Below are 18,475 nucleotides of genomic sequence, written 5' to 3'. Positions count from 1 at the left end.
AGTTTGTCATAATTCGAGGAACTCCTAAAATAATTTTTAAAATAATTACAAAGAGAAATTATTAGAGAAACAAATTAAGTATGGATACATTCTTAAGTTTTTGTCAGTTTTTAAGTGATCACTCTATGTTAGGGTTATCATATTATTAAAATACCATATTCATAATTATTAAAGAGTTCTTATTTCCTCCCCTCCTGAAATAACCAAAGGGGCTACCCCTTCAGTGGAGCATAATTAACTCAGAATTAAAATTTTCAGTTTTAGCTTAGACTTAGGCAATTTGGCAGAATTCTACTGGCTTAAGCAACAGTATGTCTAAAAATTCAACAACCAGCTTTTCACCTTTGAGGAGCTTAATAAAGTCAGAAGCAGACTTAAGGTGAACATGTGTCCTGCTTGGTATGAGATAGTCCTTGTTTCCACTGCTGAGTGGCACTCCCTTTAACTCTTAAAAGTACCCTGTTGGGATGATAAATTTTAATGATCACCTCACTGAAATTTACCTGTGAGCTGGGCTCTTCAAAAATCCATGCTCCAGGGGCGCCTGGGTGGCTCAGTCGGTTAAGCGACTGCCTTCGGCTCAGGTCATGATCCTGGAGTCCCGGGATCGAGTCCCGCATCGGGCTCCCTACTCAGCGGGGAGCCTGCTTCTCCCTCTGACCCCCCCCCCTCTCATGTGCTCTATGTCTCTCTCATTCTCTCTGTCTCAAATAGAAAAAAAAAAAAAAAAAAAATATCCATGCACCATTCCAGAATTATCTTACACATGAAGGAAAGGGTTTAAACTCTCATGTAGGATAAAATGGTATGGAGACAACTTGCAGAGAATATGTAGAGAAAGTATCTCACATAGTAAAAATCACCTGTGCTAAACACCCCCCCCCCCTTTTTAACCTCCTGCTAACTACACATTGCTATAACTTACCGGAAAGGGAATAAACTCACCTCTCTGCAAACAGCAGCAATCTGTGCTTCATCCATGCAGGTTTCTGTTACAACATCAGTAAGGGATCCCCCAGCAAGATACTCCATTACCACAAACAGTTCATCTCCCATCAGGTAACTAAAAAACCATGACAAACACACAAAATACACTCACATTTTTACTTTCACACCACTCTGTGCTGAAGAATTTAAATGTCAGACACCCTAATCATGAAACTAGAAAGCTGGAAGCCACGAGGACCAGGAAGAAAACTGGCAAGCTGCAATGCAACAGCGCAGAAAAGTAACTGACGGTCATTAGGACTTTCCTGAGTGACTTCAAAGTTGCCCCACAATTGTAACTTGATGGTTTCAATTAAACTAACGCTGTAAGGTAGGAATCATTCGTCCTGTTTTACAGATGAAGAGATGGCTAGTAAGTGACAGGACCAGAATTGGAAGCCAAGTGTAACGGATTCCAAAGCCCACACACCATGCGAAACTGAAGTGACATAGTATTTTTAAAAGCAGGGAAATATACCTGGAAAGTTGATTTTTACGAACATGGCCCCCATTACTAAAGCTAAAATCTTTTAAAAATGTGTTATCTTTTTCCTATTCTAAACACATTTAAATGTAGAAATAAAGTCACCTATAATCTTCTATCTCCAATACAACCACTATTTTAATTTTCATTTATTTTTCTATTCTTCTTTCTTTCTTTTTTTTTTTTTTTAAAGATTTTATTTATTTATTTGAGAGAGAATGAGAGACAGCACGAGAGGGAAGAGGGCAGAGGGGGAAGCAGACCCCCCGCTGAGCAGGGAGCCCGATGTGGGACTCAGTGTTGAAAAGTAAGTGTTGAAGGAGGAGGAGAGATAAAAGTAAAAATAGCGCATTGCTTAAGAATCCCCATATAATTGTAGAATATATAATTTTCTATTCTGCTCTTTGTTCTGTTACTTAACATCAATGCCTAAATTAAATGAGGTTTTGACAGACAAATTATTTGCCCATGAAAGACAGCATTTGAAATAGAAACTGATCTAAAAGTTTAAAAACTATGCGGCCAGGCACCGCTGTCAGTCAACACATGAATCACAGTTCATTTCCTTAATGTTTCTGCGTCTGATCATTTATAATTAATATAAGCACCAGCAGCAATGTCCTTCATTTAACTGCTTCCCTCACTTGCCAGGTGATATAGATGTAGAAAAAGGCCTGCTAAACTGCAATATGCCTTTTTTTTTTTAAAGATTTATTTATTTGCACAAGAGAGAGAACACGTGGGAGGTGGGGGGGTGGAGCGTAGAGGGAGGGGCAGAAGGGGGAGGGAGAGAATCCCAAGCACACTCCCGCACTGAGCATGGAGCCCAAGGCCTGGCTCCACCTGGGCTTGTTCCCATGACCCTGAGATCATGACCTGAGCAGAAACCAAGAGTAGGACGCTTAACCAACTGAACCACTCAGGTACCCCTGCAATGCGCTATTTTTACTTTTATCTCTCCTCCTCCTTCAAGCTTACTTTTCAACACTGACATCCTACTCTGGTCTAATGCAAGTGCTTGAGCTAGCCCCCAAAACACGAGACTTAAAATTTCTACATTTTTTCCTACTGTTTAAGAAATATTCATATTTACCTGTCCAAGAAGTTAACTATGTTGGGATTCTTTAATTCTTTCATCACCAGAATCTCATTAATGATTAATTCCTTCTTTGGCTGTTTCTGTAAATTAATCTGTTTGATAGCAACCTATGATGGAAACAGAAATAAAAAAAAATCAGAACAAGTCTCCTAATTCTCTTAGAAAATTACCAACACCAATCAGGTAATAATTTAATTTACTGTATATCTATTGTATTATACAATGAGACTGTAACTTACAGGTAGTACTTTTACTTCCACACTGCCTATGCACAATGTTTTGTAATACACAGAGCCTAATTACTTTTAGATTTCTCCCGAAGCTGATTAACCAACCCAAGGTCATACCAATGCCAGGAATTAATCCTCTTTTCATTCCAAGCTGGGAAAATAATTTTTTAAATATTTGCTTATTTATGAAACTCAGTGCATAATTCTTTCTTTTTTTCCCCTATTGAGAAAAGTGCTATAAAATACAGAGTAATTCTTTTAACATATTCAACTGAAAAAAAGATTCCTCTTGATTATTCACAGGTTTATCTAGTTTCCTCCTATACTAAAGGCTAATGGTAACCCCCAGAAGTATGAAAAAGTAGCTACCTCCTGTCCCAATGCCACATCAGTAGCAGTGAAAACTGTACCAGAAGCCCTAGGGGGAAAAAAGACACAACCAGATTTAGGTTTCTAAATCACTATCATTTATATAGCTAAAGACTTTATAATTAGAACAACTGGACAAGGATTAAAGAACATTTAAGACTTAACATTTTTAAACAGGAGTAAAAGCAAACATAAAAGGGGAAAAAATAAGAGAAAGGCAATCCTTGTGGCCAAAACCTATGTTAGAAATTTATCATAAATATCATACCTACAAAAATGTAGGAAAAAGATAAAGGAAAGAAAAAAGTAATATATACTCATGGATCCACTTCCCTGCTTAAGAAACAAAAACCAACAAATAAATTTGAAGTCCTTGCATGAGCTTTCCAAAGGCATCTTTCTGTCCTCCCAAAAGTAATTCGTATTTGGTGTTTATTCTGTAGTTGATGTGCATCCTCTCCATGCATCTGTCTACACTTTATCAAGGGCATAGATGTGTATCACTATAAACTATATTCAACATAAGTTTTAAACTTCTTATAAGTGGTTTTATTTTATGTATTTTTCTGCAATTTGCTTTTTAATTTTTTAAATTTATTTTTTATTTTATGTTTTGAGATTTGCTTTAATTCAACACTGGATTTAGGATAGGTCTTATACTTGTTCACTCATTATTATTATTTATATTATTCAATATATTATAATTTATCCATTACCTTGCTCAAGAATATTAAGAGGATTTTGAGTTTTTGTTATTAAACCAGTTATGCAACAAAATTTAGATTTTTTTTTTTTGAGAGGCAGAGGTGGAGGGAGAGGGAGAGAGAGAATCTTAAGCAGACTCCACACCCAGCGTGGAGCCCCATAAGGGGCTAATCTCACAACCCTGAGATCATGACCTGAGCGGAAATCAAGAGTCGGACGCTTAACTGACTGAGCCACCCAGGAACCCCACTAAATTTAGTTTTTGGAACGAAATTCATAAGGAAGTTTTCAAAAAAGACTCAAGCTGTCTTTTTAAATTCACAGAATACTTTCCAGAGATTAATAACATTAAAAATTCAAGATGTTCATTTGCTCCCAGGCAGAAACAAAGTTAAGTGTAGTTTAAAAATACAAATTACTGGACAAAATCAGATTAGGAGACTCAAAACTCAATACTCAATGATGTGATTAAATACATACTTTTATTGCCTATCATTCTGTAGTAAATGTTCTTATTGTCTTTTAAATATATTTGGTGGTCAATTTTTCCATCTAATCTCTTAACCACCAGTGGGAAATAACATTTAAGAAAAAACAATGTACAGTCATTGCTCAACAGTACAGCTTTGTAACAGCATGTAGAAATAAATGCATTACTTATTTACACAAATCCAAGAATACCATGCATAGAATGCTCTAAGTGCTCAATGTCAACAGGCAGAAGAGAGATACCATACTATACACCCAGGAATTATCATATACTGTTTAACCGAGTCACAAATACTTACCCTTGCCCAATTTTTTCATATCTTGTGTATTTTTTCTTAGGGTCACCTATGCTCACAATAGTTCCTATTTTAAACAAAAAACAACAAAAAGTTGGAAGCTCAGTAAAGCATTTTAAAGTTGTAAACTAATCTCATTATTCCTTTTAATAAACTCTACCGATTTTAGAATGTTGGTTTTCAAACACAACTTTCAAAAATCATGTATGTTTCAAACACAGAACACTAATGAAACTTAATAGGAAAGTTATCAGAAACAAGAAGACATATTATTTCCATGAGGTTGGACCTCCTAGCTAATGTCTTAATTATCGTCTCACTTTCTCAAAAATAAACACATTTTAAAATGACCAACTGTGTTAGTCTGAGAATAAAGGGGTTCTCAGGATGTGGGATGTTCAGTCTTAATTGGGAAATTTCTGGGGAAGGATGGGCTAGTCATTCTACTTTTCATACTCCACTGAAATGTATTAAGCTAATGGTAAGTTATGAAACTACTTATTATCAGAAATAATAATATAAATGATATCCAAATGAATAACCCTAAATGGTTTTTCTGACTCTTCCCATATACCTTCTATCTTCCAATATATTTAGGAAACCACTTATTTCTATAAAGATTACTCTACTTTAGTATGAACTAATCATACATCTGTTTTAGGAAAGTTCACAAAGTCATAACAAGAAACAGTTTTATAATTAGGATTTGGACGTAAAACTCTAACAATATATTCTTATTACCGCTAAGTCAAAACATGAGAAAAACCACACTAACTTTTCACTTGCTCAAGGTAAAAGGAGATATCCACATTAAGGAAGCTCACACAAATAATCCAGTTTTATATAAGTACCCAATCTCAGGTCTACGGCCACTTTAGCTATAGTATTTCTCCTTGATCCCTGATCCCTCTATGTCAGTGTTCTTTATAACTATAGTTGCTGTAGACTTGTAATAGACTGGTAATTGGACATTATTGCTCCCCTCTCCCTGGCACTGTGTACACTATTTCCAACGGGTGATTCAGGCCAATGACAGTTAACTGATGAAAAGGGAGAAGAGAAAAAAAAATACGTTTACTGTTTACACATATAGCTATATAGGAAGGCCATATTGTTTCCTTATTTGGGAATATTTTATATTCTCATATTGAGAAACTATAAGTATGTATAAATATATACAAACTTCCTTTGACAAGGTTTCCAACCATAACCCTTAGATTTGGCCATTTGGGAAAAAGTATTGTTCCCGAAGGTACCGATCACTGCAGACATCACTCAATAGTCAACACATAATAAACAAGCAAATCAGAGTATGATTTTGGCTTCACGAGAGTTTAACTGAAGCTATTGTTCCTAGAAGGAAACAATTTATTATTTATGTCTTAAGCCAAAACATAAGGTATAAATTAAAATCCACCTGAGCCAAATGTGTCAAGAGCTATTAACAATTAAAGAATAATGTAAAATGTAGGTAACATACTTAATTTCTCCATAATCTCTTCATCTGTCATTTTGGTCTTCTTTTTCTGTTTGTCAGAAGACTTGGCACCGCTATCAACATTAGAATCACCAACTGGTGCAGGGATAGGGTCAATTACAGATCGTGTATAAATCTGCAGAGAGACAGTTAATTACTGAGATCTGAGGAAAAATATTTTTAGGTATTCTTACTGGTACACTATTCAGTTCTTTGATTTTTTTTTTTTTTTTTAAGATTTTTATTTATTTATTTGACAGTGAGAGATACAGTGAGAGAGAGAACACAAGCAGGGGGAGTGGGAGTGGGAGAAGCAGACTTCCCACTGAGCAAGGAGCCCAACGCGGGGCTCAATCCCAGGACCCTGGGATCAAGACCTGAGCCGAAGGCAGATGCTTAACGACTGAGCCACCCAGGCGCCCCAGTTCTTTGATTTTTAATCAAAACTAGTTTATTCCAGTGTTCTAAAGAATAATATTTTCAGACTTGTCTTAATAAAAGACTTTTAACTAAGATGAATAAATGTTAAACACTTTTGACACGTGATGTATAGATTTTAAAAGTCAGTCTAACAAAATAGCAGATCTGTGGATGAAATTTAAGTGTAACCAGATCTAAAATGATATGCTAGCAATGAAGCAAAAAGGTACAAATTTAAAAATCATGTTCTTACTACAGAAGAGAAATAAAGAGAAAAAATTACAGAAACCAAGATGCTGAATTAACTATTAATTCTCATAAAAACTTCTACCCAAAGTTGATTTCTACCATTTCATTTTATTTTTTTATTTTTTTAAATTTTTATTTAAATTCAATTAACATATAATGTATTATTGGTTTCAGAGGTAGAGGTTAGTGACTCATCAGTCTTATATAATCCCCCTTGTTCTACCGTTTCATTTTAAACAGCCAATTCTAGGAGGTAAAGCAAGAAAACAGAGCCCTCTCTCATTAGATCAGGACCCGGCAGCAGTCCTCAGAGCCCTTCCTGCTGATTGTAGCAGCACTTCACCGTGCAGCATCCCGCCCCGCCTTCCCTTGTACTAGTACAGGGAGAAAGGACTCTTTCTGTCTCTAAGGTCATTATTTTTTCAATTTTCCCCTATCTGCTTGGGAATTTCACTCTCAGCAGCCTCCTGCATGACACCAAGGCTTTAAGAGAAATGTAAAATGGGAGATTATATACACAATTTGTTAGGTAAGAAGTAAGATTTAAGTTTTAGATAATAGTAGCTGAGATTGAGATAGAGAAAGCCAGAGAAATAGATGGATTCTCTGGAAGACAAGGTGTAACACAGAAAGGAAAAACAATGAGGTAACTATTTTAACTTTTAAGGAAGTCATTTAATTTTAATTTTCAAAAATACTAGTTTTTTGATGAATGATTTTTAGGTAGAGTTCTCCTCGTCAAATTTCCTCATACTGAGACCTTTTGAAAATTAATCAATGGCAGTCAAATACAGACTGCTGTTTTTTAAAAACACACATGCCCAGACACCCAGAGTCCAATTACTCAGACACGCACTGATTTTGTATGATCTGGTCGTGGGGCAATAACAGGGGGAGCAGCCTCTTCATCATCATCATCTTCCTCTGTTACTACTGCTGATGTTTCTGATCCCTTGGTACTCAGCTGCATTAATCACATGAGCAAAGCAAGGAAGATAAGTCAGATACAACAATATTTTAAAATAGGACTCTCTTTTCTTGACATACTTGAAAAAATGTATTTCTTTAATAGCTCATTTCAAAACGATAAAACCTCAATGGTTCTAATCTAATCACTTAAAAAGTAAAGGCAATTCTATAACTTATACAAAAGTTTATGAAATAAATGTTTATAGCAAGTATCAAGTTTTCTTAATAGAAAATCTATACATTTTATATGGAGAATTTTATGTCCCCTAAACAAGCCCTAAAAGGAAACAATCACTTTATTTGTTAAAACCAAAAACAAAGATCCTCTAGGATTTGTATAAGTCAGAGTCATTTTCGGTCATTTAAGACAGCTAGATTCACCATCAAAAATGGTGGCTGATAAAATAAAAGAAGACGTTAACCTTTATAAAGAGCTTATTGCATGCCAGGTGTATGCTAGGTAGGTACTTTACATATTACCACATTTTGTCTTCATATAACTCAAGAAGGCTGTTTCTTCCTAATTGAGGAAACTGTTTACTTAATATGGCTTCCTTATTTGCTTAATCAAGTGGCCAACTTAAAATATATTAAGTAGTTATTTATTTTGATGGCTGTAATTTATTTTAGACAGTTAAATAAAAACTGAGATTTGTTTTGGGTAACTTAAGTTAGAACAAGAGCTGTAAGAAGTAATAAATTAACTTACTGCTGGTGTTCCAGAAGGGAAGCCATCTTTCTCTGAATACAAAACAGAAAATAATGCTAAGTCAACAACTCAAAAAATAAAACAACTTCTATATAGTAAAGGGGAGAAAAAAAAAATAAATGGAAGAAAATACAAAGCAGAGCAAGTAAAATATTCTTAGACTGATTTCGTTTTAAGATGAAGTAAACCTTGAGAAAAATGACAGTATCAGTATTCAAATATGAATTTATAAAAGATTGTGCTAACAAATCTCAAATCTTAATGGAACTCTGTAAATTTACTAAAAATCATTGACTTGTATGCTTCAAATGGGTGAATTTTATAGCATGTGAACTATAATAAAGCTATTAAAACAATTGTAACTATACTTCTCAATGTGTATTTATTAAAACAAAACAGAAGTTATTCATAGTAATACTTTCTCCAGAAAACTGTCTATTGAGAAATTTAAAGCAACTACTCAAACAATAGCAATTGTGCAAAGGAAAATTCTTGACATAAATTTTGATCAATAAGACAGCATATTCCTGAAGGCAAAACACAGTTCATGAAGACTAACTGTCAAAACATTCATTCTGGAGTTTAGAAGAGCAAGTTTTGTTTTGTTTTACTTTTCAAAAGGCCCAGAGACTTTTATATTTTTTATACATATATATAATATCCAACAATATGTGCTAAATAATATTAATATAATTATGTAATTGCAATATACTATATTAATATTTAATATATATTATACATTAACATAACATAAAACATACTTATATTTGTTATTTGTATAAGTATATAATATAAATGTAAGTATTTATATAAATAAATACATATTTACAAATATTATATTAAAGGTATATATTTAACATAACTTTAACATATATATAACATAAAAAATAGGGTGAAAAGAACATACCATTTTCTGGTCAAACACTGATTTAAAAAAATACTAATTTACACAAACTTACTGACACAAAAGTTCTAGGGACAAGTCTGACCTTTTGCTAAGGATGTAAAGGTCAATATCTAAGTAAAAAAGTCAAGATCATTTGGCCAAGTGGTCTCTATTTTTTCCTTGAGCACAGCCCTTATTTCTGTGAAAACGTAATCAAATTAAATACAGTTAATTAAAACTACATGTATGATTTTAAGGGTCAGAGAAACATAAAGACACCCTGGGGATGTAATTGGCAAAATCCACTGAAGGAAACAGGACCCATGGTCCTGTTTCTTCAACAAATAAACTGCAAGGAAAAGAGTATGAGAATCCACGTGAGGGAGCCTAAACATCAAAAGAGATTCAAGAGATACAGCAATCAACTATAATGTATGGACTTTATTCTGATCCTGATTTGAACAAATAAACTATTTTAAAAAACCCACTATACTTCAATTCTGACCTAATGATACTCTAATTCCAAGGTGTAAAATCTTTTCATTCTAATGCTTATTTTATGTTTATATATTTGATAAGTTTCAATTTTTGAATGGACTTAACCATTTTTTACTTCAAAGTCTATGTATTTAATATAGCTAACAACCCTCCTCCTGTCCTACTAACAATAAATATATTTCTAGTATGAACATGCCTATAAATCAGCACCTTTCTCTTCTATTGCTGGGAGTCATTCCAAAGCAGTGACATGAAAAAAGAAACAAAAGGCCAAAACATCCACTTTTGGCAAAACTAAGAGATTAACATACTCCCCAGACTCCAAATTATGCATAAAAGCTGCCCCAATTAGTTTACAAAAGGCAGATCTACACAGGGGGCAACAAAAGAGACAAGAACCATAGCTTAGCTTTTTATTTTTCCAGAAGCAATCTTTTTATCTAGATGTGCTTCACAATTTTGTAATCCCATTTGAATCAGCCTTCTACCACAGTATGACGTCTTACCAGGAGGAGTAAAGCTCAGATATTTCTGCTTCACTGTGTTGGAGTCATAGAACTTTAAGACATCCAGCACAGCCTGAGGATTCTTCTTTTGCTCTAGTTTGGTGATATTGGAGGTCTGTAATAATCGTGCCCACTGTTCTGGCATGCCCTAACAAAAAGATATTCAGAAATTAGTTGTTTTGAGTTGTCCAATAAAATCAATTTCCAGAGGTTAATGACAAAACACATAAAAAACAAGCCAATCAATTATAGCCTTGATTAAATTATAAAATGTCTTATTTTTCTAAATCTATTTTGCATAATTCTAACTAATGGGCTCAGCTCCCTAAGAAAAAAATACATTCAACCACAAACACTTTTATAAGAAGAGAAAAGCACTAAGAATCCACAGTTAACATGTGGATAGAAAAGTTAACTTGAAACTTAATAATGCAAAGAAAGGTCTGAGTGCTGATACATAAATGAGTCCCAACTGGGTAAACTTACAGTGAATTCTCCAGTAACCGCATCAAAGCCAACATGGATGGTGTGCTCAAAATCAGATGGAGGAGAAATTTCTGGCCGTTCCTTTTCTTTCTTCTTACTTCCTAAAGGGCATTAAAAAAAGAATCAGCCTATTTAAACACAATTAATAAAGGTACTCATAATCATGTTTCTCCAAAGAACGGATGAGGAACAAAGTTATTCTAGAAGAGATCTCCCCTAAAGACACTGGCTGATAGGAAACTGATAAAAGTAAAGTAACCTATTCTGTCTTCAAGCAGGGGTGGGGACCACCACAGCTGTGTCCTGATTAAAGAGGTACCTGGACTGACTCAGCACCAGGCCTGAATAAAAGAGCACAGGGCAGAAGAAACAGCCCTTTAGAGCAATGGTTCTCGAAAATAGAGGCCTACACTTCAGATACTGAGCAACTTGGAAAACAAAGTCTATCAAGTCCTATTTCCATTTGGCTCTATTCATCCCAAAAGAAAAACTTACATTACTATGCCGTGTAGGTAATATAGACTGTATAAACGAAGAATTTATAATGAGCGTGCCACCTTTCTTGAGCAACTCTAGCCCTTCCTCTTTTTATTAAAGTTAATAACTGCTACATCTTAATGCTTACCGCTTTTTCCATGGTTCTACCAACTGTTTTTGCTACATTTCTGACACACATCAATAATATTCTCTGTAATTCAAACACATTTGTTCCTCTCCACCCCCATGCCTCACCGCGCCCCCCTCCCCCCCTCCGCCTTGCTCTCAGATCCTCCTGCTCTGATCTGCAGTAGTATGCCTGGGCTTCTGGCAGAGTTGTCCTAGGACATTCCTTCACTTTTTTACCCTTGCTAGAATCTATTTTCTGGTTACTTTGTTCTCTTCTTTTTTGGTTTACCCCTTTGATACTTCTTGACTATATACATATATATTTAGTTGAAAATGCTTTCCCCCCCTGAGAACTTCTCATTTCCAGTGTTGCTATTTAGAAAGTCAATGCCATTTTGAACTACTGTTGAAAATCAATTGTCCATATATGCCTGGGTCTATTTCTAGATACATAACTCTGTTGCAATGATCTCTTTATCTTTATGCCAATACCAGCCTGCCTTCACAGTTGTACTTTATTTTTTTATTATTTTTTTAAAGATATTTTGTATTTATTTATTTGACAGAGAGACAGAGAGCAAAAGTAGGCAGAGGGGCAGGCAGAGGGGCAGGTGGAGGGAAAGGGAGAAGCAGGCTCCCTGCTGAGCAGGGAGCCCGATGCGGGGCTCAATCCCAGGACCCTGGGAACATGACCTGAGCTGAAGGCAGACGCTTAACCAATTGAGCCACCCAGGCGCCCCACACAGTTGTACTTTAAAAATAAGCCTTGAGGGGCCCCTGGGTGGCTCAGTCGGTCGCTCTCCCTCTGCTGCTCCCCCTGCTTGTGCTCTCTGTCAAATAAATAAAATCTTAAAAATAAATAAATTGGGAAATATTCCTTTCCATTCCATTTTCTGCAAGATTATGTAGAACTGTTGATACTTCTTCCTTAAATGTGGAACCATATAGGTCTGACACTTTCTTTGTGGATGGTTAATAACTACAAACTAAATTTTCCTAGAGAGACAGTGTTTCCAGGTTACCTATTTCTTCTTGAATGAACTTTGAAAATTTGTCTTTCAGGAAATTTTTGCACTTTTAACATGTTGAATTTGTTAATTTCTTTTTTTTTTTTAAGTTTTTTTTTTAAGGCTTTATTTATTTATTTGACAGAGAGAGAGAACACAAGTAGGCAGAGCACAAGCAGAGGGAGAGGGAGAAGCAGGCCTCCCGCAGAGCAGGGACCCTGATGCAGGGCTCGATCCCAGGACCCTGGGACCATGACCTGAGCCAAAGGCAGGCGATTAACCAACTGAGCCACCCAGGTGCCCCATGTTACCTAATCATTTTTTTTTTTTTTTAAGATTTTATTTTTTTTTTGACAGAGAGCGACACAGTGAGAGAGGGAACACAAGCAGGGGGAGTGGGAGAGGGAGAAGCAGGCCTCCCGCAGAGCAGGGACCCCGATGCGGGGCTCGATCCCAGGACCCTGGGACCATGACCTGAGCCGAAGGCAGGCGCTTAACCGACTGAGCCACCCAGGGGCCCCATGTTACCTAATCATTTTTAGTATCTATAAAAATGCCACCCTCTTTCATTCTCAATACTGGTAATTTGTGTCTCTCCCCCAATCCCCCCCTTCAGTCTATCTAGAGGTTTACCCATTTTATTGATATTCTCAATAAATCAGCTTATGGTTTCATTGATTTTTCTATTAATTTTTTTAAAAAGATTTTATTTATTTATTTGACAGAGAGAGACACAGTGAGAGAGGGAACACAAGGGAGAAGCAGGCCTCCCAAGGAGCAGGGAGCCCGATGTGGGGCTCGATCCCAGGACCCTGGGATCACGACCCGAGCTGAAGGCAGATACTTAACCGACTGAGCCAGCCAGGTGCCCCGATTTTTCTATTTTATTGATGTCCACTTTGAATTTTGTTATTTCTTTTCTTCTACTACTTTGGATCTTACTCATTCTTCCTTTCTAGTTTATTAAGATGGCTTTGCTTAAGTCATTGACTTAAAAAATCTTCTTCTTTTCTCATATGGGTGCTTAATACTATACATTTTCTTCTAAGTATTGCCTTAGCAGCATTTTCATTCTGTTTAACATACTTCCTAAGTATCCTTTTGATTTCTTCATTTATTTGGAAGTGGGTTTTTTTTCCCAAATATTTCCAGAGATTTTTCTGTTATTGATTTCTAATTTAATTACATTGTGGTCATGGAATATACTTTGTGTGATTTGCATCTTCCCACATTTATTAGGCTTTAAAAAATCTCCCTAGAATGTGATCTCAGTAAGTGTTCCATGTTCACTTAGAAAGAATGTGTATTCTGCTAGAGAGTGTTCTATAAATGTCAACTGGTCAAAGTTGATTGATAGTTTTAGCAATCTTCTGTCTACTTGCTCTACCAATTATTGAGAAAAGTATACTGGAATCTCCAACTATAACTGGAATTGTCTATTTCTCCTTAAAATTATATCTGTTTTTGCTTCATGTATTTCAAAGCTCTATTATTAAGTGCATAAATGTTTACTTCTATTATATCCTCTTGATGAACTGACTTTAGAACTGACCTTATTACCATTATAAAAAAAAACCTATTCCCTATCCTTATCCCTTAAATATTTAGAGCAGTATTTTTTGCTCTAAAATCTACTTTATCTGATTTTAGCCAGTCCAGGTTTCTTTTCAATGTTAGCTTAAAAAAAAAAATCCTTTTATTTTAACCTATTTTGTGGCTTTATATTTTTTAAGTGGATTTCTTGTGGACAGCATATAGTTAGTAATCTAATAACCTGCGCTTTTTTTTTTTTTTTAAGGTTTTATTTTTGACAGAGAGAGAGAGAGACAGCTGGAGAGGGAACACAAGCAGGGGGAGTGGGAGAGGGAAAAGCAGGCTCCCAGTCTAGCAGAGAGCCCGATGTGGGGCTCGATCCCAGGACCCCAGGATCATGACCTGAGCCGAAGGCAGACGCTTACGACTGAGCCACTCAGGCACCCCTAACCTCTGCTTTTTAATTGGGGTATCTAGATCAGTTACATTTACTGTGATTATTGATATAGCTGGGTTTACTTTTTCTTTTCTATCGTCTATTTTTAAGTCTACAGTCTGTCTATCTATGTATCTATGTATCTATCTATGTATCTATCTATCTATCATCTATCTATCTTTAAGTAGGCTCCACGCCCAGTGTGGAGCCCAATGCAGGGCTTGAACTCACAACCCTGAGATCAAGACCTGAGCTGAGATCAAGAGTCAGACACTCAACCAACTGAGCCACCAGGCACCCCGATATAGCTGGGTTTAAACCCACCATTCCATAATTTGTTTTCTCTATTCTTGGCTCTCTACTCTTTGTTTACATTTCCTCTTTTTGATTTATTAAGTATTTTTTATAATTCCCTTTTATCTCCTTTGTTGTTTTTTTAAACAGTAACTCTTTAATAAAGTTCATCTGGGTTTTAGTATATATAGAGAGAGTTGTGCAACCATCACCATAATCTAACTGTGGACATTGTCTTCATCCCTAAAAGAAACCTAGTACTCATTAGCAATCACTTCTCCTTGTTCCCTCTCCTCCTCCCAAGCTCGAGGTAACCATTAATCTTTCTGTCACCACACATTTGCCTATTCTGGCCATTTCATATAAATAGGACCACACAATGTGCAGTCTTTTGTTAAATGGCTTTTTTTACTTAGTTTTTGAGGTTCATCTATGTGACTGAATGTATCAGGATTTCATTTCTTAAAAACTCAGTTCAGAGACTTAGATAAAAAACATTTGCCATTTTCAGTGATTTTCATTCCTTTATGCAGATCCACATTTCCATCTGACAACATTTTCCTTCTGCCTGAATGATTTGGTTTAACAATTCTTACAGGGCAGGCCTGCTGGTGATATATTCTTTCAGCCTTTATACATTACAAGAAGTCTTTTGTTTCCCCTTCATTTTTGAAAGATATGTTCACAAGATACAGAATTCTAAGTTGACAGATTTTTTTTTCTTTCAGTACTTTAAAGATGTTCCTTCTTGTCTTCTGAGATGCACTGTTACTTCCATGAAATCCACTGTCATATTTTGTTCCTCTGTATGTAATGTGTCTTTTCTTTCTGGCAGCTTATTTTTTGGCTTACAACAATGTGGTTTTTTTTGTTGTTGGTTCACAGAAATTGAGCCAAAGGTCTGAAAGCTTTTAAAATTTTCTCTTTGGGGCGCCTGGGTGGCTCAGTCATTAAGCGTCTGCCTTCGGCTCGGGTCATGATCCCAGGGTCCTGGGATCGAGCCCCGCATCGGGCTCCTTGCTCAGCGGGGAGCCTGCTTCTCCCTCTGCTTGTGTTCCCCCCCGCTCTCTAGCAAATAAATAAACAATAAAAAATATTAAGGGGTGCCTGGGTGGCTCAGTCATTAAGCGTCTGCCTTCGGCTCAGGTCAGGATCCCAGGGTCCTGGGATCGAGCCCCGCATCGGGCTCCCTGCTCCGCGGAAGCCTGCTTCTCCCTCTCCCGCTCCCCCTGCTTGTGTTCCCTCTCTTGCTGTCTCTCTCTCTCTCTGTGTCAAATAAATAAATAATCTTAAAAAATATATATATTAAAAAAAATTTTATCTTTATCACTAGTTTTAAACAATTTGATTATGTGTTGTGGTGTAGTTTTCATCATATTTCTTGTGCTTGGAATTCACTGAACTTCTTGAATCTATGGGTTTATAGCTTTCATTAAATGTGTAAAGTTTTCAGCCACTTTTTTTTTTTTTTTTTTTTTTTAAAGTTTTTTTTTTTTTTTTTGACAGAGAGAGACACAGCGAGAGAGGGAACACAGGCAGGGGGAGTGGGAGAGGGAGAAGCAGGCTTCCCGCCGAGCAGGGAGCCCGACATGGGGCTCGATCCCAGGACCCTGGGAACACGACCCGAGCCGAAGGCAGACGCTTAACAACTGAGCCACCCAGGCGCCCCTCAGCCACTTTTTAAAAACTTTTTTTTTTAATGCTTCCCCTTTCCATTTTTTGGAGACTTCATTTACGCTTATATTAGCTCTGCATGCAGTTTGTCCCACGGCTATTCACTCTTGTTTCACTTTTTTTTCTTCTAAGTTTCATTTTAGATGGTTTCTATTGCCATGGTCTTCAAATTCACTTATCTTTCCTTCTGAAATGCCTGATCTACTGTTAATCTGTCCATTGTATTTTCAATCTCTAGAATTTGATTTGTTCTTTTTTCTATTTTCCACTGCTACCTCTAAATATGCCCAATCTTTCCTTCGGGTTTTTCAACATATGGAATACAATTATTTCACCGTTTTAATATCCTTGTCTATTAATTCATCATCTGTGTCATTTCTGGATTGATTCCAATTGGTGGATTTTATTCATTATGGGTCTTTGCATGCCTGGAAAATACTGAATGGATGCCAGACATTGAAAATTTTTCCCTGGTAGGTGCTAGATATTTTTGTATTCCTATAAATACTGGTGAGCTTGTTATTCTTAGCTGTTTACTCATACAAGGGAGAAACATATTTACAAACAGTGATCCTTTTAGGTATTAAAGTTTTGTTAGGCAAAATTGGAGCAACATTTAATCTAGAGCTAATTCTGCCCCATTACTGAGGCAAGACCTCTACTCAATGTTTCTTATTCTGACCGGTGGGAATAGGAAATATTCTAGGCCCTGTGTGAGCATCAAGGATAGTTTCCTCTCATCATTTCCAGCGGTTCCTTTTCCAGCTCTGGGTAGTTATTCTCACATACATGTGCTACTGAAGACTCAAGGGGGACTTCTACAGATCCTTCTCTCTTTCTCTGGTATGTGTATAAAAACTAGCTGCCTTGACATCTCCCAACTCCCGGCTCTCTTTCTTAGCTCTAGGAGACCACCTAATTGTTCCTCCTTTTGCTGCAGCCTGCCAACTCACTCCAGGCAGTAAGCTGGGTCAATTGCAGGATTCACCCCCATTGTTTCCCCTCTCTCAATGACTGATTTCCTTTATTATCTGATGTACAACATCATGAAAACCATTATTTTTTGTGTTTTTTCCCCAGTGTTTTAGTTCTTTCACATGGAGGGATAAATCTGGTCCCTGTTACTCCATCTTGACTGGAAGTATAACAGGTTTTGCTGTCTTATCTGTGGTATTATGAAATTTCAGGATATGATTTGATATGGTCTTTATTCTTTCATTGAGCTGAGTACTCAGCAAGTCCCTTCCATCTGGAAATCATATTCTTCAGATCTGGGAAATTTTTCCTATTATTTCTTGGATTATTTTCTTTGTTTACTATTAGATCAGTACATCATATTATTTCCTCTCGTATTTTCCATCTTTGTATTTTTGTCTAATAATCTGGGAGAATTTTCTTGACTGTCTTCCAATTTTCCACCTATTGATACCTTTTGTTTGCTTTGGTAATCTTAAATGTTCATTTCCCAAGAATTACTTCTCATTTTTTTCTGATCGTTCTTTCTCTGAGAATATTTTCCTTGTTTCATGGATGCCATTGATCTTCTCTTTGAAGATTATAGTGTGTATAGGTTGGTTTTCTTCACCTCCATTGTCTGTTTCTTCTATATTTCTTTTTTATCCCCTGTTGTTTTATCCTCTCTTATATTAAGGGTTTTTCTCAAATGTCTGGAAATCCTTTGCTGTCTACTCATACAACAAAGTATTAAAAAGTTAACTGGAAGATAAGTCAGCCTTTTCATTGAAGATGGGGGTGGGGGTGGGGTACCTAAAGTATTTTTTTCTAGGACATTTGTTTATCCAGAGAAAAATCTTCCAATCTCTAGTCTGAGGGCTTTGAGTCAAGCTACAAGTATTGTGAAAGCAGGGCAGAGGAAACAAGTTTTACATGTTAACTTGCTTCGAATTGGCCTTTCTTCTTCTTCTTTTTTTTTTAAGTTTCAGAGATAGAGTTTAGTGATTCATCAGTTGCATATAACACCCAGTGCTCATTATATCAAGTGCCCTCCTTAAGGCCCATCACCCAGTTACCCCATTCTCCCCCCCCACCTCCCCTCCAGCAATCCT

General features: G+C 36.3%; 1 protein-coding gene across 1 annotated transcript in view; it reads right to left on the bottom strand.

Moving 5' to 3' along the window:
* Window positions 1-18,475, bottom strand: part of PAK2 (p21 (RAC1) activated kinase 2) — an 84,577-nt gene that overhangs the window by 19,404 nt on the left and 46,698 nt on the right. The window contains exons 3-11 of the mRNA XM_021692344.1: window positions 10,860-10,960; window positions 10,374-10,521; window positions 8,484-8,515; window positions 7,662-7,769; window positions 6,140-6,272; window positions 4,663-4,726; window positions 3,170-3,218; window positions 2,565-2,677; window positions 946-1,063 (exon numbers count right to left, since the gene is read on the bottom strand). Coding sequence (XP_021548019.1) covers window positions 946-1,063; window positions 2,565-2,677; window positions 3,170-3,218; window positions 4,663-4,726; window positions 6,140-6,272; window positions 7,662-7,769; window positions 8,484-8,515; window positions 10,374-10,521; window positions 10,860-10,960 — 866 coding nt within the window. The remainder of the gene's footprint in view (window positions 1-945; window positions 1,064-2,564; window positions 2,678-3,169; window positions 3,219-4,662; window positions 4,727-6,139; window positions 6,273-7,661; window positions 7,770-8,483; window positions 8,516-10,373; window positions 10,522-10,859; window positions 10,961-18,475) is intronic.

Source organism: Neomonachus schauinslandi, chromosome 1 (genome assembly GCF_002201575.2).
Source record: "Neomonachus schauinslandi chromosome 1, ASM220157v2, whole genome shotgun sequence".
Lineage (NCBI taxonomy): Eukaryota > Metazoa > Chordata > Mammalia > Carnivora > Phocidae > Neomonachus > Neomonachus schauinslandi.
The sequence above is the reverse complement of the archived record's forward strand: the minus strand, read 5'-3'. Positions and strand labels throughout refer to the sequence as shown.